The sequence below is a fragment of the Ptychodera flava genome, chromosome 15 (assembly GCF_041260155.1).
Source record: "Ptychodera flava strain L36383 chromosome 15, AS_Pfla_20210202, whole genome shotgun sequence".
Taxonomy (NCBI): Eukaryota; Metazoa; Hemichordata; class Enteropneusta; family Ptychoderidae; genus Ptychodera; species Ptychodera flava.
This window is the reverse complement of record NC_091942.1, coordinates 13,666,594-13,689,597: the sequence shown is the minus strand read 5'-3', so window position 1 is coordinate 13,689,597 and position 23,004 is coordinate 13,666,594. Positions and strand designations below refer to the sequence as shown.

General features: G+C 37.8%; 2 protein-coding genes across 2 annotated transcripts in view; one reads left to right on the top strand and one right to left on the bottom strand.

Moving 5' to 3' along the window:
- LOC139151216 (transmembrane protein 94-like) overlaps positions 1 to 7,861 on the bottom strand; it is a 35,435-nt gene extending 27,574 nt beyond the window's left edge. Inside the window, exons 1-6 of the mRNA XM_070723849.1 lie at positions 7,705 to 7,861; positions 5,650 to 5,895; positions 4,941 to 5,077; positions 3,449 to 3,645; positions 1,124 to 1,281; positions 503 to 605 (exon numbers count right to left, since the gene is read on the bottom strand). Of these exons, the coding sequence (XP_070579950.1) occupies positions 503 to 605; positions 1,124 to 1,281; positions 3,449 to 3,645; positions 4,941 to 5,077; positions 5,650 to 5,894 (840 nt within the window). The 5' untranslated portion in view covers position 5,895; positions 7,705 to 7,861. The remainder of the gene's footprint in view (positions 1 to 502; positions 606 to 1,123; positions 1,282 to 3,448; positions 3,646 to 4,940; positions 5,078 to 5,649; positions 5,896 to 7,704) is intronic.
- A 430-nt stretch (positions 7,862 to 8,291) lies between these two features.
- LOC139151217 (growth factor receptor-bound protein 2-like) lies at positions 8,292 to 22,524 on the top strand. Its single transcript, XM_070723850.1, has 5 exons — positions 8,292 to 8,654; positions 8,873 to 8,970; positions 16,304 to 16,426; positions 19,111 to 19,273; positions 20,442 to 22,524. Exons 1-5 carry the CDS (start codon positions 8,577 to 8,579, stop codon positions 20,622 to 20,624), a joined length of 645 nt encoding a protein of 214 aa, XP_070579951.1. The 5' UTR covers positions 8,292 to 8,576; the 3' UTR covers positions 20,625 to 22,524.
- The last annotated feature ends 480 nt before the right edge of the window (positions 22,525 to 23,004 follow it).

Here is a 23,004-nt window from a genome sequence, read left to right as displayed (position 1 = left end):
GCAACCAAAATTTAAAGGGACATAAGCTGCAACTTGTGGCAAGTTTTTCAGTATTCTGCTTCTGTATATCAACTACCGTGTCTGACTCTAATCCGTTTGTCCTTCTGAAATTTCAAGTATTTGTTTTGTCAATACAGCTTGTATATGTGTAGTGATCATTGTTTATTGTTAACAAATGAATTCTAGTCCGGACTTGAATACAATTTTCAACAATAACAATGTTGATTATACTCATATAGGTTGTGTTGATATGCTAAATACTTGGCATTAAATTACAGTTTAGGGATTCAATGCAGAAAGTGTAGGGAAACCACAGAACAAAAGTTCTGAAAGAATAGCCAAAAGATACAGCTTATGGAGCTTTTAACAAAAGTGGATTGTTTTAGTCATTTTTTATGCATCTTATGACAGCATGGACATTTTCATCCGACACTGTGGTTCATTCATATGATGTTGATGTTAACTCCTTCTCAAGAGGTATATTAGATGTTATACTACTTACTAGAACTACAGGCAGAATTCGTCTTTCCAATAGAGCATTGCACACTAGTCGTTTGTTTTCCAACAAGCCGACAGGTCTGTTGGTAGCATTCCACAGACACTTCCTGCAAAGTTGGCAGTCATCCGTATTGTGAATACACTCTTACAGGCCATTCACACATCACTCTGTCATCAGGAACAACACTTGCAAGATTGTGCTAACATAATCTGTCTCTTTCTCCAATTAATCATAAACATCTTCATCAAATTTTTACAGCACAGAAATAGAAACAGCTTACTATGAGAACAACTTTTGTTAGACTTTCAAAACTTTTATGCCCACTAGTCTAAATTCTTACATCACAAGACTGTCTTTTTTCTATTGAATCTGATATTTTTCTCATTTTGTTATCATCTGTGTTTTGTTGGAACCAGACAATCCAAGATCTTGTTAGGGCTGAGTTACCTTTCGTAAAATCAGAGCTGGTTTGACACATTGCTTCAAACAAAGAGAACATAAGCACTTTGTACCTGTGTCCATACGACCGACTGAAACTTGAGAAAACATGTGTGTTAATACAGAAACCAAAATCTGAAGGATTATGTCATACAGGACTTGGAATCAAAATTCATAGTGTCTTACTTCAGAGTATCAGCATATGGCGTCTGTAGCACCTTATACAGCACTGGTTTCATTGGCTCATGAGCCGTGGCTTCTATGACTTCCTCCATGATCTCCTCTGTACAAGGATTGTACATCTGCCCTGGTTCAAATTCAACCACTGTGTCGCCGTTAACAGGCTGTGGAAAAAAGTAATGAACATTATGAGAGAATGTCGATCAAAATCAATGCAGACAACACTCAGACTAGTGGTAACCTACTTTTTCAATTGAAACTTGTGACTGAACAGTTCCAATCACAGTCCCTCTATCCACCGGTCTGGAAACGCCTGTTGTAAAAGGTGTCAATCACCTAGACCGCACAGCCGAACCGCGATACGAGGGTCAGTCACGTGATAATGCGTAGCTTGGGTTTGTCCTGCATGCCACAGTCCCCGATTGTGTGTACGCTTTTCTCGAATTTTCGCTGTTTTTGGCTCTATTAAGTGTTCTCTGCGTCTATCTACGACACGAAGACTGAAATTATCATATCCTGAAACCGGTGTGTGTTTTTCGTGATCCTTATCCCATCGTAAATGATGATAGTGTGCGATAATTTCTGGGGTTGACCGCTGCGAGTGTGTTGACGTACGTAGCACAAGCAACGGCTGGAATCACACCGGAAAATTTGTGGTCCCTTTCTCTTGCAATGCTAGTAGTCAGTGTCTCCAAATATGATCTAAATATGTTTTCTGTGTAATATTCTGTGAAATCATGTCTGTTAACTGAGCAGAATAGGAACGACAACTGCAGAAATGCATGTAGATTTTAGTTGTGTGGTCGCACATTTTCCCATGCAGCGTCAATATGGCGAACTCTCGATACGTACGCTCGCTCAGGCACGGCTAGAAACACACCGCAAAATTTGTCGTCCATTTCTCTTACAATGCTAGTAGTCAATGCCTCCAAATATGATCTAAATATATTTTCTGTGTAATATTCTGTGAAATTATGTCTGTTAACTGAGCAGAATAGGAACGACAACTGCTTAGAAATGCACGTAGATTTTATTCGCATATTTTCCCATGTAGCGTCAATATGGCGAACTCTCGATACGTAAGCTCACGCTCAGGCACAGTAAATACCTTTTACAAAATGCTATCATGTCAACACAATAACAAGTTTGGTAATGAACTACTCAGCTGTCGATGTTAATATTCAGCTGATTTTGCCTGTCTTCTTGATTTCGGGCAATAGTCCATGACACTTGCGAACAGTGCGTGGCCATTTTGTTTTTCGATCGTGATCATAATGCAACCATAATGTGTGGTCCCTTTTAAGCTATATCTAGAGGGACAACGTTACCCATTTAATGAAAAAATAAATTGTTTAGTGTTTCTAGAGGGAACAAGTTGTAATGTTTTGTGATATTCTGAAAATAACAACCCACAAACGTCATGTTTTTGAACGATCACATTGCGGCTGTCATAGGATCGTTGGGTAGCGACATCGATATAACGGCCAGTTGAACATTGTCAGTGTCCTTTGTTTAAGGTGTGAATCGTGTGTTTGTTCATATCACGGAGTGTCACAAAGAAACCAGCCACGTTTCCAGACCGGTGGATAGAGGGACTGTGTTCCAATGTACAGATTTATTCGCCTTTGAGGAATTTCAGTTACCTTAATCCACTAACTTACTATTTTACTATTGTGTTTCTGTAAGGAACATGGTGATATATGTATGTATGTATATATATATATAATATATATATATATATATATATATATATATATATATATATATATATATATATATATATATATATATATATATATATATATATATATATATATATATATATATAATATATATATATATATATTATATAACATTGATTTTTATAGTAAACAAAAGAAACTCAATCTTAATACAGTTTTTCACTCATTTTCTGTTTTAACTCAGAACCTGTTCACATTAATTGTGACTGTTTCATGGTGATATATGTATGTATATATATATATATATAATATATATATATATATATATATATATATATATATATATATATATATATATATATATATATATATATATATTATATATATATATATATATATATATATATATATACCATTGATTTTTATAGTAAACAAAAGAAACTCAATCTTAATACAGTTTTTCACTCATTTTCTGTTTTAACTCAGAACCTGTTCACATTAATTGTGACTGTTTCATGTGTAGAGACCCAACTTTACCAAAGAAAGCAATGGACTCTTACCAAACTTTGGCAATGGAACTGTAAGTGTGAATGAGTAATTATACATTGAATGCAATAAATTCTTTCGAGAGATGGAAGGGGTCTCATACCTCCATCTCTTGCACTTTAGTTGGCACTAGTTGTCCAGGACGGAGGGCAATGATGTCTCCTTTCACTAGCAGATTGCAAGGTAAATTGACAAGGTTGCCGTCCCTGTACGTCCACTGCAGTGACACGCTTCTCGACAGAGGCATATTCAAATCAGGGTACAACTTTTCATCCCAGCTGGCACAGGATGTGATGCAGGCTACAGAATATGTAAAATAAAATCCTAAGTCTTAGCCCCAAAAAAGGAAAAATGAATTTTTTCTCATCCTTGTACACATCCAGTGATCAATCTTGGCTAGCTGTATTGGGCTGTTTTGGATGAATTTGCTTGGAAGAAAAATGAACATGTGCTTTGATTGGCAGCAATGTCACCTGTACGCATTGTACAGTGGATGACCCTTTACCTACCAGACAGTATCACTTAACCATCTGCCAAGTCAGTAAAAAGCAGTATTGAGCCAAAACCGTACGTATTTTGACCCGTTTGGCTTGGTATATTATAGCAGCTTTAGTCTGTAAAAATCATGTTTACTGTATTTATGTCTTCAGAGACCTTCAAATCTTCAAGTCTTTGTTAAAATGCACTATATGGGACATGTTTTGTTTCACAATTGTTTTACCAACTTGACCTGATGGTGAAATATGAACTTGGCAGGTAAAGGGATACACTGGATATCAACACGATCTGTGGAACCTTGAAAATGTTCTTTGGATACCAATTTTAGTTATGACTTACACATGGCACCTCATAGCCTTCGGTATCACACAACCCCTTCCACATTATAAGGGTGAAAGAAAATTCTTCCATTTATTACAGAGTTTAACTTTGCTTTTTTCATGCTCTTCACATCTCCAAAAATATAAGAAATTCACTTTCAAAACAGCTACCAATTGTAGGGTATTTTACAATGAAACATTCCCGTCAAACCTATTGACTGACAGATGCAAATCAGGCATTCTTTCAAATACACATAGTTTGGTAACTTCGAACTCTCTCCCTCCTGGGAAAAATAGCTACAGCTCTTGCAATTTAGCTGGCACTAGTTGTCCTGGACGGAGGGCGATTATGTCTCCGTTCACTGGCAGAGTTCATGGTTCAATTTAGCACTGTCACAATGAAGTGTGATCTTTACAAAGGAAAATGGGGTAAAAGGCTTAAGCGAGGGAAAACATATTGAGTGCCTCGTGCTTGCAATACTTATAAAGGGTCAATACACGAAAAGTCTCAATAAATTCAGAACTTGCATGGCCTTTTGCAGCAATTTTCAAGGACTTTTTAAGGTCAAAAATACCATTTTCAAGACATCATTTTTACAAGATATCAATGTTTTTGGTATCACAACTGATCATCGTCTTTTTTTTGAAGCTGTAGGTGCACTGTCAAATTTCCAGGAATTTCAAAGAGTCATTTCATTTTTAAGGAATTCTTCCAGGACCTTCCCTGTGGACTTTAAAATTCACAGACTTTCCAGGAGCATAGGGACACTGTAATACCTTGTAGAGTTCTCAGAAGGTGCTCAGCGCGATACTGCATTTCTTTGCGCCTGAGTTTCTTATCGCTTCCGCTCACATACAAGTTGATGATCAGCAGGAGAAAGACAATCACAGCCTCTATCATGAGATGGTAATTGCTGTTGGGGAAAGACAGAAAAATTATGAAACATACCCAGTGGTTGATTCTTGACAATTGTGACAATACTTCAAAGCACAAATTAACAGAAAACTTACCACTCATCATTTGCGACACTACCTTTAGCATTTTTTATGAGTTGTTCATTTGAAATTTCTTTGGTTATACCATTCGATTGAAAATTATTTGTGTACACTATGCAGATATTATAACATGTAGAACTTGCATGTAGAGATTACAACACAAGCGTTTTAGCAGAGTGAAACTGTAGAAGTTAAAAAAAGCTATGCATTTCTGTACCCAAGTTTTCATCTTTCAGATTACTAGAATTGCAATGCATAAATTATTTTATTAGTCCTCACACTGTGAAACCTGTATTATCATACATTGAACTATCCCTAACACAAATGAAACTTTATAATAATCAGACCAAGATATTCATTCATTCATACATGCAATGGACATGAGATCCAATCACATTTTTGTTTGTTTTGTAAATATGCACTGGTTTGTTCATTGTGGAAGTCTCTAAGGGAGGTATTGGTTTGAATCACAGCATTGAAGATTTTATACCTGGTTGTGTTGAGACAGCCGTAGCATATCAAGACAAGCACAGCTGTCAAGGCCAGTGAGGCAGCACTGGTCCAGTGAAGAAGACAGTATGGCTGATAGTCCAAGCTGTAGCAGCTCTGAGGAATCCGCTCCAGTTGTAAATGCTTATCCTTCTGATAGGCTCGGATTTCTCCCTCAATGGATACATGGAGCTTCTTCAGCGCCTCCCGATTGCTGAGGCCTATTGTGTCTGACAAGGATGACATTCTGGAAGAGAGGTTAGTGAATGTGATTTCAGGAGTATAATACAGGATAGACAACAAGTGGTATTTCTTTGACAACGCCTAACATGGGCTAAGATAGCAAGTATCTAGGGACATCATTTATCCAGCACTTTCACATGGATGCCATTTGTGTACATTTGTATCCTACAACAAGGTGACTGCTGATGTTTTTCAAGCGGTTAACCCAAACTAAATAAGCCTTCACGTAGTAGCATTATTGTTCTCCACTATGACCTCAATGTTTACATTGTGAGATCATGAGGCTAAAAAGGACAGATAGCGAGAGACTACGTCAATGGTTGCATGTTTGTGTATTGTTTGCCTTTGAAGATGATAATACAAACTACAAAGGATGTTGGGAGATAGCTTTGTGTGCTGGCTCATACAAGGGTTGAGTGATTGTATTATGGGGTTCCCAGACACTTCGCACCAAAACCACTTCGCACCATACCATCTTGTCCCATACCATTTCGCACCAAAACCACTTCGCACCAAAACAACCTCGTACCAAAACCACTTCGCCCCAAAAGTCACGTCCCCAAACCACTTTGCCCGAAACTTATCGCTAACTGGTAAAGCTGAAAATAACCACCTGTCTGTCATCCTGGGACTGAAATCTTGAAAGTGTACGCATTTCGCGAAAGTGACATCGTGCAATTCCGCGCAAGGCACCTGAGTTGTAGCATTTGCGTGTTTCTATTTTCTTATTCTATCGTTTATGGTTTCATGCAACAATAAATGGTTCGTTGTAGCCAAAATGTCCTAACACATTAATGCTTCCAAGTTGTAGGTAAAAACAACCTTACGATACGTCGTAACATCGTTGTTTCAGGACGAGTTGACGGTACTATACTTTGGGCGAAGTGGTTTTAGTACGATGTGGTACTTGGGGCGAAGTGGGGTTGGGCGAAGTAGTACTTGGGACGAGGTGGTTTTGGTACGAAATGGTTTTGGGACGAAGTTGTGTGGGGCGAACTGGTTTTGGTGCGAAGTGTCTGGGCCCCTATTATGGCTGAGCACGCCTCCAGCCACATATGTGTTGCAGAGATATTCTGCAGAGTGCTATACTCAATGGCTTTCTAGTATCTTGTGACAAAGGCCACGGCCGTTCCTACAGGCAAACAATAGCAATGGCTTTCTATATCTTGTGACAAAGGCCAAGGCCATTCCTACAGGCAAACAATATCACACCTGTGCAGCACCTTGACATTGTCTGTTCGATTATCTTAAAACATCGATTTTAAGGAAAATGCAGGATATAATTGTGATTTTTTGTGTGCGTGCATATTTACTCAATGGACACCAGTCTAAGTGTACGCTGTTCCATGGAGCCTACCGCTACCTCCAATCCTCTATGATTGTTGAAGTCTGCATCTTTGAATTTTGTAAATTTTGCCTTACCACTCTCCTTGAGTGTGTTGTTGTTATGTTGAGCAATAAAGTAGAGTAAAGTATGATCCGTAGCTGTATAGACCAGACTAAAGTAAACAATAACAGTTGTAAATGAAAGAGGCTCACTACAGTGAAGGTCCTAAAGGATGTAAGCATGTAAAAATATTTTTCTTGATTGCATGTTCTCCGGGGTAGTGAGAGCAAGCTGCCGATTTGTCATTCCGCTATGAAGAATATAACTTGTACAGTAGTGTCTGTGATATAGATGATATAGGTGTATATTCTGCTGCAGCTGCAGCGCCCGCTGAAGTTAGAACTTTGACTTGACAGACGTAATGTAAATAATGGCATGCAGTTGCATGCAGCTACATGGGTGGAACTATGCCCTGCATATACTTACATGCATGGTATTATGGCTTTTGGAAGCTGTACAACTTAAGATTTTAAAGACAGACTATCACGTTTGTACTAGATGATGCTAGCCCATGTACCAAGTCACGTCTCTCTCCACTGCCGGTTTCAAATTCGAGTTCGCCATCTTTGGCTTTGTTAGTTTTGCATTTGTGTTCCTCCAATAAATAGTTGGGAATTCCCTGTACATGAAACGTTGTCAATTTATTAAATTTCGAAAAATTACAAGAATTTACGCGATTTCTCATCTTGCCATTCTATGCAGTAATTTGAAAAGAAAAACATGACAAGGAACGATTTGCGATAACTACTACGTCAAGATTCTATCTTGATCCACTGCGGTCACCTTCCAGGAAGTTCGTCACTACAGCTGAAATGAGACATATTCATCCGCTGGTGAAAAGAAAGTTCGTTGAGCAGATATTGTTTCTTACCTCAACGTATGATTATCAAATTTTCTTATTAATTTTAAAATTAAAATCGTTGGACGTGCGTGGAAGGAAAATTATCAACTTTAACTTTTAAATCTTCCCACAGTGAATTGCCATTCACTTCCTGTAAGCGAAAGAATATATGACGTAAGAGTAGTGCGGCCAAACAGGGAAATGGACAACTTGTGATTGTCTACGATTGTGATTTCTGGAAACAAATTACAAGTTTTTCGACTTTATACCCCAATTTAGAGGCTGTTGCATCACACTTTGTGCTACTGCTGTTTGATACTCTGTAGAATATACCGGAATCCGATTGCTGGTCTGGACGTAGAACAATTTTGACTGAACACACCTCAAGTATCAAGTTGTTGTGTATATGCTATTGTACAAGGTCTGTGCCTGTGAGTTTTAGTCAGCGGAAACAGATATGGAGGCTCTCGCAAAATTTGACTTTAACGCCACGGCAGAAGACGAGCTTAGTTTTACGAGGGGTGGAGTTTTAAAGGTAAGATTTTCCTCATTCTCCTTACAGCGTATTTCAACAGGTAATCGACGTTGTTTGCGATACTTCCTTAGCCAGAAACACTTATTCCAAAGTGACTCTAGTCTCATTGTGGCGCAGTGGTGATGATATGTCCCGCATTGCACCCATCGGGGTGCTTTGGAATTTCTATTGCCCCTCGGCTGGCCCATATAAATGTATAGTTTTACTGTTATTTGCAGGTACTAAACCTTGACTACGACGCAAATTGGTACAAGGCAGAACTAAATGGAAAAGAAGGTTTTATTCCGAAGAATTACATCATGATGAAACCACACGAGTAAGTAAAGACATCGTCGTGTGTCGGCGCTCTTACGTGGGTGTGTTGCATCGTTTCAATATGTAGGGGCACCCAACCAAGCCAATTTCGAGAACCTCAGGTGTTTCACCAGGAAATAAAGTAATTTGATCAAACTGAAAAATGAGAGGCAATAATGAAAACTCTTCGCACTAGCCCACCTGCAGTTTACAGAAAAATGTTTCTCCCTCCCACTATTATTACCGGTCTCACATATGGGAAACTCCCCTGGCCCTCTCCCTTGACAATTCTGTATTGTATTGCTGAAGCTTCAAACTGCCCACTCTATGCCACATACTTACACTCCCACCATTACAAATCCCCAATCCTTCCTGACAAACAACATATTGCACCTTTTAGCCCATCCACCGGGTTTTCTCAACGTTAACAATGCCCTGTCCACTGACATGAGAGAAGAATGCATGTCTGCCTGCCATAGAAACTGCAAGTCAACATATTGCTCACAGTGGGATTGTTTACCCATACCTTATGTCAGTTCTATGCTGGCTTTACAAGAAATTAGCAAATTTTAAAACTGAAACTTAAAATTCCATGTGATGTTTAATGTCTGTGCTGACTTCCTCATAGATAGATATGACCCACAATCAAAACTCAATTTTGTGGAAGTAGAAATAGGTGCATATATATTGAATGCAAAAAATAGGTAACATTTTAATAAGGTGATGTTTATGTTGAATCGGTTTGTTACAATGTTCCATGTTTGATAGCAGTATGTAGGAAACCTTGTCACTGACAGCATGGGAAAACCCCCAATGGCAGTGTAATTGTTGTTTATGGTTCAGCATGGTCAGTTTCTTGGAAATGAAAAGGTCCCATTGTTATAATGTCACCAGTACAACCCACAGTTAACCTTCACGATCAGAAAACAAAGCAAGTTTTCAATCTGATGAACATCCTGTCTTTTCTTCTGTTCCCATGTTGTAAGCTTATACGAGTGGTTTGACCTCAGGATTTGTAAATTATTATGATATTTCCAGCGACATTCTGTGAAACCCCTGTATACAAGAATCTGGCGGATCTGGTTGAAGTGCCTCTGGCAGTTCTGTCCCACACAGCATCCTGCAAAGGTATTATACTACCAAGCAGAATGTCTAGATTGTGGCCAAATGGTAACCATTTCTTGTACATGGTACAAGGCTTACGCTGAAGACATGTGAAAATAAAATCATGGCAAACATGTACTAGAATACTTTGGGACATTCCCATTGATCTCAATAGTGTTAATAGACATTCACATAATAAAGCAATAAGGGGTTTATCCTAAAGAAATCACCTTATGAACTTATATAGTTGCATGTCCTGTTCCATAGGCAATGTGTCTGTGCACTTTTCCTATACACCTGTTGACCAACACAAGTGGAGTCTAACTAGACTGGGAACACATACATTTAAAATACATATACAGAAGTAAAACCGTAACAGCTTGACCACATGAACTTTGGATTGAGCAGATTCAGCAACCAGTACCCCAGTGAAGCCTTACCCATTCAAACCTAGTTAGTAAGTGGGGAATCTGTTGCCCCTCCCCCTTCCTGTATTGATGAATACATTTGATTGAAATAGAAATGGGTGGCTACCGAGGTAGTTAGGGTTGAAAAAGGACCAAAGACTGAAGAATGGACTGTGATCAGGAATAGCACTGCTGTATCGTGTGAATAAGTTGTTTCTGCAGAGACAAGTCCTACAAAACAGCACAACATATCCCACACAATGTACTTTAACCCTTTCCCTGCAAGACAGTATCACTTCCCTGTCTGCCAAATCAGTAAAAAGCAATATTGAGCCAAAACCGTACATATTTTTATCCACTTGGCTTGGTCTGTTATGTAAAAATCATGTTTACAGTTCTACGTACTCAGCAGAGAACCAGGGGCCTCCAAATGTCCATTTTTTGTTGTCCCTTTTCCTACCAAATTCATAATTCATCATCAGGTCAAGTTTGTTAAAACTAGTGAAGGATAAATCATGTGTCCCATTTCGTGCATTTTAACAAAAACGAAAATGAACATTTGAAGGCCCCTGAATCACAGATACTTATAAACATGAATTTTATGGAGTACCGCTGTTGGAACAGACCAAGCCAAATGGATGGAAATACGTATGGTTTTGGTTCAATACCGCTTTTTACTGAGTTAGCTGATAGGGAAGTGATACTGTCTTGCAGGGAAAGGGTTAAAGTACATTGTGTGGGATATGTTGTGCTGCACTATTTTCACCACCATGACGTGATATTGAAATATGCACTTTGCAGGAGAAGGGATAATGAAAGAGATTTCTGTTCATGTGTCCATTATGCAATGTCATATGTATGCATTCCATCATTGTTGTTTTGAAACTTTTCAATTTGTCTAATCTGTCAAAGCCTACACTCTGTTTAGGCTTGTTTTGGATGGGGTGGTAAGAGTCTGGAATTTCCGAAGTACTATACATGTACTATTTGACCCCAATTGTTTCTGACAAGCAATCTGGAGTTTCATGTCTGCAAGCATGACCATACATCTCTCTGTAATTTCTTCATTTCTGTGTACCAAGGCCTTTTTGTTCCATGATAGAACTCTATATTCAGTATTGGTGAGTGGTTTCCTCAACTATCACCTCAAACACTGTCTGTCACATGCCCTTTTGACGTTACATAATGTTCACATTCAGAAAGCTGCTATACCATCATCACTTCTATTGAAATAGTAGTGTATTGTTAGTAACAAACTGTTGGTGATGATCATCTCAACTATGTTACATACGATTGTTAGAGCCTCTAATATTGAAAAAACATATGTATACCAACATTGTAGATATATTACACATCATGCTTTTCTTGTGAAAATTTTGAAAATAATTCAAAACACAATATAGAAAATGCCTAAACATTCAATTCATTGTATTATGCACTTACATCTGTTATAACCTAAAGTTGTCCTGCTGTAATACAGTAATTTTGATTGTTGTTGTTTCATGGAGTGTGCACCCACCCATTTGTTTGGTTATGTTTATGACAATTTGCGACTTGTGAAGTCTTACTAGAAGTAAAACATTACAAATGTTGTTTCATTTTTGTCATATTTTGCACTGTTGTTGGATTTTCAGAAGATCAAAGGGGCCATCTACCTATCTGTAAGTTCTCTATTGTTATGTAACCCTTGGTGAGACAACTCAGATTGGCAAACTAAATATTATTACAACTTTCAGTGAGAAAATCTCCTTAAAAGGAGTTACAATGCTGCTCTGCTGTTTCTAAATTAATCCCAACTTCTACTACTACTAGTGGGGTTTACCCGATTGTCCATATTGTCATTCTGAAAATCGTTGTGTTGTCTGAATATTTCAGGTGTTAGCCACTACCCAGTGCTTCAGCCCCATCATCTAGCTGCCCACACATCACCAGAAACCTCCGAACCTGATCATTATCAATTTATAAACCCTATTTCTAGGAAGTCAGATATGACCCCTCCAGATCACCCAACACCCATTTATAGACATAATGACCCTTACTTATCATAGCAACAGCTACGGTGGAGCAAAGTATACCATTGGTTCATAAGAACAGGTTATTACTACACAAAGGGAAGTAAGTGATCTTACACAAAGGGTTATGAAGGAAAACAGATGAGAATTTCATTGATTGGGGTTGTTGGCAGGTGGCCTGCTTGTCCTTGCTACTTTCATAGCTAGCTTAGTTGTCAAGAATTAAACCCTTCCCTCCTATAAAAGTAGCAATGTTGTTTGACGCTTAATTTACATGTAAAACAGCAATCCTCAATCCCTAGCTCTCCCATAAATGTTTATTGACATCGGCCATTGATATGATTTTGGTCCTTTGCTCTCCTTTGTAAGTTGTGCACAGTTATTAGTCAATGCCGCTGCCCTTGTACATCACTACTGGTATCAAAAGTTTTTGAATGTGTTCAATATTTGATCAACAGAAGCTTGTCAGTATTTCATACCAGTGAGTGCAAGAAGCGTCTCTTCCGAGTAGATGTACATGTGATGTAATATACATGTATCAACTTGAAAGGTACATTCAGACAAGTTCATCTCTGTCAACACTCCTATGTAAGGTGTCATGCAAGTCAAGGACTGTCAATAACCCATCATGTCAAAGGTCAATAAGTCCTTGTTCTCTGGATTGCCTTCATTGTGTGACAGTCATGCTATTAACAATTACTGAACAGGGGCAAACAAGGACACTCTACTCTATCTTGAAATATCAGGTTATCACATTTCTTTTTCCCTAAAGTTTGTAGGTATGTCAATGACCTTTTGAAAATAATATGGAAGACAATGATTAAGAATAGAAGAGCCTGATGTGTGATTTTCTGTAGTTATAAAATCGTCTTAGAGGACAATTTTTTAGCTGCATGTCTAAGACACTATACTCAAAACTCAACAGCTGTATAGTTGCTGATACTGATATTTAGTTGAGATCAATGTAACCATGATACAGGGATAAAAGTTGTTGCTGTGGATGTTCTCTGACTTTTGTACTACTCTAGAGGTGTGGTGTGTTGATTTGCATGTTGCATCACACCGAAAGAACTGTTTACAAAACATTGCCTTCAGGTTGGCTTACACTGCAGAGAGAACAATGGAAAAAGAGACAATGATATAGTTTTCAGGTTTTCACAAAATGTACCAGGAATGCATTCGAACCCTAATCCTGCAAGATAGTATCACTTTGCCATGTGCCAAGTCAGTAAAAAAGCAGTATTGAACCAAACTTATACTGTATACATATTTTCACCTACTTGGCATAGTATTTTGTAGCAGGTTTGGTCACTAAAAATCATATTTACAGCATCTAGATACTCAGGAGCCTTCAAATATTCATTTTATTGTTGAAATGCATTGTATGGGACCTATTGTGCTTCACTGATTGTAACCAACTTGACATGATGGTGATACCATTGGAACCTGACAGGATCAGGGTTCAACTGAGGCTTGTCAAGCTAACTGCAAGCCTTGGTTATATGTGATGCTCTTCCATATAATACCATACATCAACATTATGTTAGTTGGTTTAGGGTATGAATAAGGAACTTTTTGACAAAATTAAAATGCAGCAAGATGGTGGTTTTTCTGTAAAATGTAGCAGACACAAATATCACACAAGCTGTTGCTGTCATCAAGCAGTAAACAGTCTTCATGACTACGTCAGGATTTGCAATTCGTACAGAGAAGAACCAACTAGCCAAAAAACCCTGTATGTACACATCAGACGTGAGACCGAAAAGATATCTGATCACAAAAGTTATATCTTTTTCTGAAACTTTCTCGTCAATAATGAAATATATTTATAACAATAGTGCATTACATAATTACAAAAAATCAGAAAGTGCTTTACATTATTTAAAAGTTAAAGATATAAAAGGGAATGAAAATAAAATGTCACCATGTTTCAACCTATCAAGAAGCTAATCGCATAAAATAGTATCATAAAAATGTAATTTGTGATTGTAAATAAATAATGAAACAGACTATAAAAATATTAAATAAACAACAGAACTGCATTATTGTTTGTTTGTTCTTTATTCTGCAATATGTGGTTTTCCCATTTCTCTTCCTTGCCACAGATAAAGAGAATTCACTGAAAAATGACAAAACTTGTCAATAAAGCATTGACTGTATACCATTGCTGCCCCTTCAATGATCCAAGTACAATTGGTTCACCCCATAAGCCAGATTCAAAATAACAAATAGGTGGGTACGTTTAATCCCCTAGACGTCCATGCAGTATGCCAGGAATCATGTCATTATCCAAGCACTACCAACCAGTTACTGGAATCTTACAGAAGGTAGTTTCGATTCTCTATTCGTCAAGAGTAATAAATCACTCAAGTGAAGTAAGAACTATGGTGTTCAGATGTCTGCAACCACAAGTGAAATTCTACTTAATATCTCTTCATTGATCCTAAGAATACCAAAGTCGATTTTTGTTGCCTTTACACAAAATAACACCATCAATTTCGTTCAGATCTAAACATTTTTTTTTTCTGATTTTTGTATTGTATAGTATAGTACATTTTTGTATTTATGCACATGTTGTATTCTCTACCATGCTGACACAGGCCAAATACTTTTGTGATTACGTCTTTTTTTTATTAGTTCAAAAAAATGTTGTTTGTCATAGTCATGTATAGTCTTTTGATGTGTTATTATTGTGGAAAAATTAATCTTGCTGGTAGATCAGCGTCATTTCAATGTAATCCTTTTTCTTTCAGAGTGGTACTTATTTCTATGGTTTGTCTATTGAGCCTGGTAGAAAGAGGATTAATTGCTGCATTCATTTGATGGAGAAAAAATATTTCAATACCTATTTATGTTTAATACCCTTCTAAAGAAATATTTCAAACCCACTGGTAATTTGAGGAAAAACATGTGTTCCATTGCTATTTACATGTTGTCTTTGTTTCTGTGAACTTTCAACCGGGAATATTTTTCCCACACACACCAAGCATTAAATCTTGACAGCTCAATTTCAGGAAAATGGTGGTACCAAATAAAATTCAAAAGTCAGCTGCCAACGTAAATGCTAGCAGCTGCAATTGAATCAGACCAGGGAATGTCTTCTCATATCTTGTCGTTGTCCGAAAAAAAGGACAAGCATACATCATCACACAAGAAAGGCGCCCATCGAAGTCACTGCAGAGCATTTTATTCCAAACAGTTATCTTCTATCTGCTGTCCTGCAAAGTAATTGAAAAGCGGTAGAAAACATATAGCCTGTTTCACCAACTTGGCATGTGTCACATACGAAAGATGTAATGAATTTTTTGGACAGCTTTGGAGTCATAGCGCTCTGAAAAATCCACATAAATGAGATTTGTATCTCTGGACTTTTGCGTGCCCACATAAACATTACTTGATTTCAGATACTTAACAAAGAGGTAGCCCATGAATGTGAACTTTAGGATATCCTGAAAATCAATGCTTTTCCCGAAGCACTGGGCAATTTTCCCCACAAAATGAGTCAGACTCCCTTGTGAAGTCCTGCACTAAAACCAGTTGCTGTTAGAAAGCTAATGTAGCAGTTACTTATAGAACACACAATTGTAATACAAAGTGAAAATCACTAGTGTCACCTACTCTGCACCTGGAAAATGTGATCTGTAGTTTTGAACCACGCAGTAACACTGTAGCTTCTTTGAAATTAAGTGATGTTGTCGTATACCTACATATGCAAACTGCCAAAGATTTAATGTCAAGTAACAATGATATATATCGATATGCCTAAACATATATGCAGCTTTTGTCATATCAAAGTTAACGTCTGACAAAATTTGTTTTTTTTTATTCTCAGATGGTTTCGAGGCAAAATTAGCAGAGCTAAAGCAGAAGAACTTCTAAGACAGCAGTCACACGATGGCGCATTTCTAATCCGTGAAAGTGAGAGTTCACCTGGAGATTTTTCCTTGTCAGTCAAGTAAGTTAATAGTTCTTTTTATTTTCAACCTTCCAAATTTAGCTGGGTTTTTTTTGCAAAAGTATGTGGGTTATTCAACAGTATGGTTAAGTTAACAACTTCTTGGTGTATGAGCAGCACCGTAGTGTTGATTAGGTTCAAGTGAGGTGAAGGTCAAAACATGGCTGGTGTCATCTGAATGGCATTCTTTGTTCTGCATGCCGGCACTATTTGTGTCTCTGGGTTGAAAGGTCGCATCTCTGGGTTGAAAGGTCGTTTCAAAAGATAAAAAGGGAAGTAAAGATCCGAAATCATGTAAGTTTAGATAGTTTCCAGATGATGATAATGATAACTTATCACAAGAAAAATCTAGGTCAGGGGCTTTGAAAAGAAAATCGTCAGCGATTGGCAGACAACTAACCTGGTGGCAGGTGCTTGGAGTAGGCCAAATAAAAGTAACCACTCTTGTTTTGTAGAAGGTTAAAAACATTGTTCAAGTAATGACCCATACAAAACAACGTGGGAGCACTGTCCATAGTTGTACAATCACATGCTAACTTGTGACATTTCTCACCTCTTGAAAGGAATTTCTGACAATTTGCTTCCACTACGTACCGGTTTATGTAATACGTAAAATTGTCTTTTTGTCAAAGATAGTGTATTTAACCTGCTTAAGCTGGTTATCTTTTACATAGCGAAGTTATGATATTTCCTTGTCAGTGTTATGCCATTATATTTGTTTGAATTATGATCAGTTTCTGTGAATCATTTGTCATAGTGGAAATTATATAATTTCCCAATGTTTGACCTTTGAATTGACCTTTGACATGAGTGTCTATCACTATTCAGAATTTGCAGAATAGTGGTACTGGTTATGTCAAAGAGGTTCTATGGTGTAAATTGCCCCCTCTAACACGGGTAGAAAAATTTTCAAATGTCGAGCATTCCACCACATGGATTATTACATGCCTCGTATATCGAACGTCGCGCGCTCCATAGGATTCAATGGTAACTCGCCGATGACGTCGCGGGCCGCATAGTCATCACTGGACTGAAAGTGAACCGGAACTATTTTCAATTTGAAAACTTTTCGACATAAAGTCTTGAAATTGCATGTTTTGCACAGAAAATACGGTTTTTGGAAAATTTCGCATAAAAATATTGATAAACCGCATAACAGTAGTTTCAATATATCAATGCGCTATTCGATGATGAAAATCGTTCTATTTTTAACCGTTTTTCGTCTAAAATGAAAATAAAGCATTTGACTATAATTTGCCAATAAACGTAAATATTTTTGGTGCAAACTGAGTAAGAGAGGCATGTAATAAAAATATTATAGCCCAAACAAGGGACTATGTACCCTCGGGGCAGGAGACCATTTGCCCTCCTTACGTCGGGCAAATGGTCACCTACCCTCGGGCACATAGTCCCATGTTTGGGCTATAATATATATTATTACAAGTTCCAAGATACATTTCCAAACCCTTCTGAACCTACACTGTAACAATTCTACCATTGGTAGGCAACTTCTAAGTGATCTGTAGGCTTGCCCTGTTTCAAAGTGATATTCACACCTTCGGTGCTTTGTGTTTGAAGTTCAGTGCACTCCATTGATTAAAGATTGAAGTTGTTCCAAAGTCTATTTTCAGGAACTCTAGAATACAACTTCTCTTTGAACCACTCATTCAACATTTGATGGCGGTCATGCAGCAATCTTTGATCACACCTTGTATCACTCCTTTTGTTGCCAAATGCCAGCACCATCAATTAACTTTGGTGATTTACATCAGCATAGAGGGACAGTCTCTGTGGTATATTCAGACTGTGAATGTGGTATTTCTGATATATACGCACACCACACCATACACACACACACACACACACACACACACACACACACACACACACATATATATATATATATATTATGATAATAATAATTGTTAGAAATGTCTTCATAGGAAAGAAACTGCTCAGTTCACAATTATAGTGCAATCTAACATGTACCGTTAGGTAATTACAGGTAAATTGAGTACTGATCAAATAGTAGTCAAAAATGAGTGTTTCAAGGATTTCACCGATCTTCAGGTGACAAGTAGAATTCAACTGTAGATTATAAACACACATGTATATGCCCCAGTGGTGTAAGGGATATACTCTGATATACAAAGGACTACTTGTAGCAATAACATGGATAAGTTAAAATATCATTTAGAGAGAGAGAGAGAGAGAGAGAGAGAGAGAGAGAGAGTGCATGCAATCTAGTTGGCATTTTTTTGTGGTGTCAATTATTGTCTTATCATGCGCTTTAGTTCTTAAAATTTGTCCTATTTGTGAAGAGAATGTTCACCGGCTGCATGCACAGGATTCGCCATTGTGCCAATTCTTTTTGACTCTTGAAAATGTAATTTATGACATGTGTTGGTGTAAGATTTATTTTATTAAGAAATATATGAGAACAATCAGAAAGTTATAAATCCCAGATATGAGAAGGGCACCTTTCTTGATGCGTTTATCACTGAAATCGGGAGGTTGTTGCAGCAGTTTCTTTGATCTTTGACAAAAATGCAGGTGTGACTTCTGACAATATGCATCATTCGATCAATCTCAAAATTAATGATTGCTTGCACACCCTTGTGCATTCTGTCTGTTTGAAAGCTAGTGTATTTATGGTTATGAATTTCCTTCCCCTCCGTGTGCAGATTTAGAGAGGAAATTCAACACTTCAAGGTTCTTCGGGACGGTGCCGGTAAATACTTCCTCTGGGTGGTCAAATTCAACTCATTGAACGAACTAGTAGATTATCACAGAACATCATCTGTCAGCAGAACACAAACCATTTTACTAAAAGAAATGGCAAAGGAGGTAAGACATCACCTACATTGCTGCGATACAGTTTTCATCTGAGCTGAAATTTCCCAAATCTTTGTCCGTGTTATGCAGCAGTCAGTGTCACCCCAACATGCCCCCCCACACCTTGGGGCATATTGGGGGTTTGGAAATTAGTCTAAAGAAATTTGTCAAATGCCCCATCCCCTGGGACAAGGCAATCTGGAAAATCCCTACCTAAAACAATTAAACCCCCCATGTTTCCCCCACCCCTATGGGTGGGGCATTCATAAATTCTGTGCTAGTCCATGAAAGTGACTAGGAGAATCAATATGAGGCTATTGCCCCACCCCCTCGGGCATAGTTTCATGGCTAACATGGTCTAATCGCCCCGCATTCGTCCCATATGGCCCGAGATGGGGTTCTTTGGGGATTACATTTACTGCTGCATTGTATGCTTATCTCACCAAAACACATCAAAATCCAGTAGGAACATGTAGGTGTCATATGTGAGTCATATGGATCATCTTCACTGTTTTACAGTATTTCAACACCTTTTGTGCTAATCTAGTCAGTTTTAGCAGATGATTGAGCATATTTCATCCTTGCCTGGTGACTTTTGTCGTTTCGTGGTCAAAGCTATGCCAAGCGCTTTGCAGAAAGATGTTTCACCGCATGAGCTTCTACACGGTGTTTGCTTGCAACATTAAATATTATTGAACCTATCATTTTGAAATTGTCTCCCACTCTTTGTGGTGGACGACCCTGGGCCAATAAGAGTGAAAATTTGCGTAAAGAGTATTTCTGATTCAGTACAAAGTGAACAATATTGCATGCAGAACTTGCAAAATTGTACGGTTTGCATGAACTCAAATATAGCCTTGACAAATTCTGAACATGGCCCATGTTTAAACTGAGCAATATTGAAGTTTGGATTCAAGTGTGAGTCCATTACCCATGATTTGGTAGACATTTGTCATAACTGTATCAGAACATCGTCTAATACTCGACTGAAGGCTTGGCTCACGCGCGTGCCATATGTGTGTCCTGTGCAGTACCCACCAACCTGTCTGGATCTAGATATTAGGAGGAAAAACAAGCCATATCTTCCTTTGGAAGTTGTGATCCTATTCATATCACCATATCAGAACAGAATTACAATGCCACAATGAGGACCTGACATTTTGACTTTCATTCTCTGTAGCCGGAGCAAAACATGGTGCAAGCGTTGTTCGACTTTGATCCCCAAGAAGAAGGAGAACTCCAGTTCCGGCGGGGCGATGTAATCACAGTTCTTGACAAAGGCGATGCCAACTGGTGGAAAGGACAGTGTCACGGCAGAACAGGCATGTTTCCGGCTCCGTATGTCGGACCAGTACAAAAGTAATAGTAAATAAATAGACAAGAGAACAAACATACCTAAATAGGGAAAGGGGCTCGAGGGAGAAGATTTTATTCTGTGTAAGATATGCAAAGTATACTCCACTGATAGACCTGGATCCAGTTCTGGACACTATTGGATAATTACTTTCTTTTTAATTTTTGTTTTCTAAACACTGAAAAAAAGAAACTTGGATTCACACCCTTCTCCCTAACACTGTCGCAGTTTAACATAACCTTGTAAAAAATAAAGAAGATAAAATTTCCAAAAAAAAGAAAATACTCGGCAAAGGAAGAGAATGTAGATAGTATAGCGTGCTCTCCGGTCTGAATTTGTATTCCATTAGTCCAGCGAAAAAAGATACAAATTGATGTGTAAGATAGGTCAATTGTTGCTGTCTTTTCCATGTTGTCCTATACACATTGTGTATTTTCTTTCCTTTTCGTGATTTCAGTTTTTAAACAGAAGGGTATTTTCACAAATTTCAGTCTACGAGGGTGTTTTGTCATCAAAGCTGTTTCACTAGCAGACACAGACAAACACACCCAAACAAAACACCGTCAAACTCATTGACAGATCCATCAAAATGAAGAGGTTAATTATATAGGTATAAAATATTCATGTAATTTAATTTCCAGGGATTTCCATCTCAATTGCCTAAATTTTAAAAGAGGACAACATCATTGACTTTGCCAGAGTCATCATGATACGTTTACAGAGCAGAACTTTGGATTTTATTTACTTTTTTAGTGGTTGGCCAGCATTGCAATGTGTACGCATCAGCTGTGCCTTTTGTTCAAGGATCAAAAAGTCACAAGTGGACGCACTGGGCTTCAGTTACAGTATTGTGTTTTATCCCAAGATAGAAATTCTCAGCCCAGGCGCAGAGCATGAAAGGATTACCTTGGGTAGAGAAATCTATAGTGGACAGGGTGAACCAGCAAGCAATGCTTTTCGATCTGTGTATGTTGCCGTCTGAGTAATGAAGCAGAAAGTAGCTTTTTCGTAGTGTACAGCCGAGAAGACCAGTGAACCGCATGGATATTGGTTTGGTTTGCTGTCTCAAATCTCAGATACAGAGTAATTTTTTTTTTTATTATCTTTAATATTATAATTTTTTACAATATTCAATCATGGCTTTAATGTATTAGATAAAAAAACTCAATAAATTGTTTCTCTCGTGATTTTCAAAGCTTTCAGCTGTTAGGGACTTTCGTTTATACACTTCAACATTACACTGTCAAACTGTGTTGGTTTTTTTTCCCACCAAGGTGGGATGGCATGAACCTGTATAGCATTCTAATACTTGCAACAAATTCTTTTGCTTTGTCCAACTGTCTCCGTTTCTGTCATCATATTTTTTGTTGTCGTTCCACTTGTGTTTTGCCAGGTCAAGTCACACAACGGCTAGGTTTGAGTTCACTGAAGTGAAGTGTGCGCACCATAGATATATATTTTTCTAATGATGAAATTAAGTAAGCCTTTGTAATATGTCTGAAAAAAACAGAGTGAACTACCAGAAATATACAAAGTATGGCTCCAACTGCAAATGGATTCCACTGTACTCGGTTCTAGAGTTTTTAGCCAATACCCATTTGCAGAGTTTATGCATCGTAGTGTAATAATAGCTGAGGAGTAGGTGTCCATTTTTTTTTGATGAGCGGAAAGGATTGTTTATTAAAAATTGCTATCATCATGACAGATTATACATAAAAAAATCTTTTAAAAAATTAATCTCTGCCACTCCTTGTATATTAAATAGTGTGTAGGTTTCACATAAAAGACCTTGTATTGACTGCTACTGTAAGTATGCCTGAAGAGTATTTGCCGTTATATAAAGCTATCAAAATTTCAAAGCGGGCACAATTGCCAAAACTACGAATAAAGTATATTGCCTCCTACTAAAGCTTGGTGTGTTGTCCTTCATTGCAATATTGTACTGTATTCACAGCCAGGCTTGTTTATTGATTCAGTGCTGTACTGTCCAGGGATTGTACTGCATTCACGGCCACGAGTTATTACAACCAATTGTATTGTAGTGTATCAAAAATCTGATAAGAACAACAGCAAAATCAATGTGGTCAGCGATTTTTTTACTTACATTTTACTGAACTCTGTCTGCAAAAGTTGAAACATTGACTAGCAGGAGGTCAGATGCTGGTACCGGTGTTTGTAGATCGGGTAGTGTTGTTTTAAGTGTAATAGTTTGACCTGCTAAACAGTGTTTCAACTTTTGGAGACGGAGTTGATTGCTCTTTTACCGCCTAGCTAATGATTGCACTGACAATGTAATATGATATAGTCTTGACCTATAAAATGTACTTCTTATCAGTTTTTCGATACACTAAAATTGCAATTGGTTGTAATTCTGTAATTCAGTGCTGTA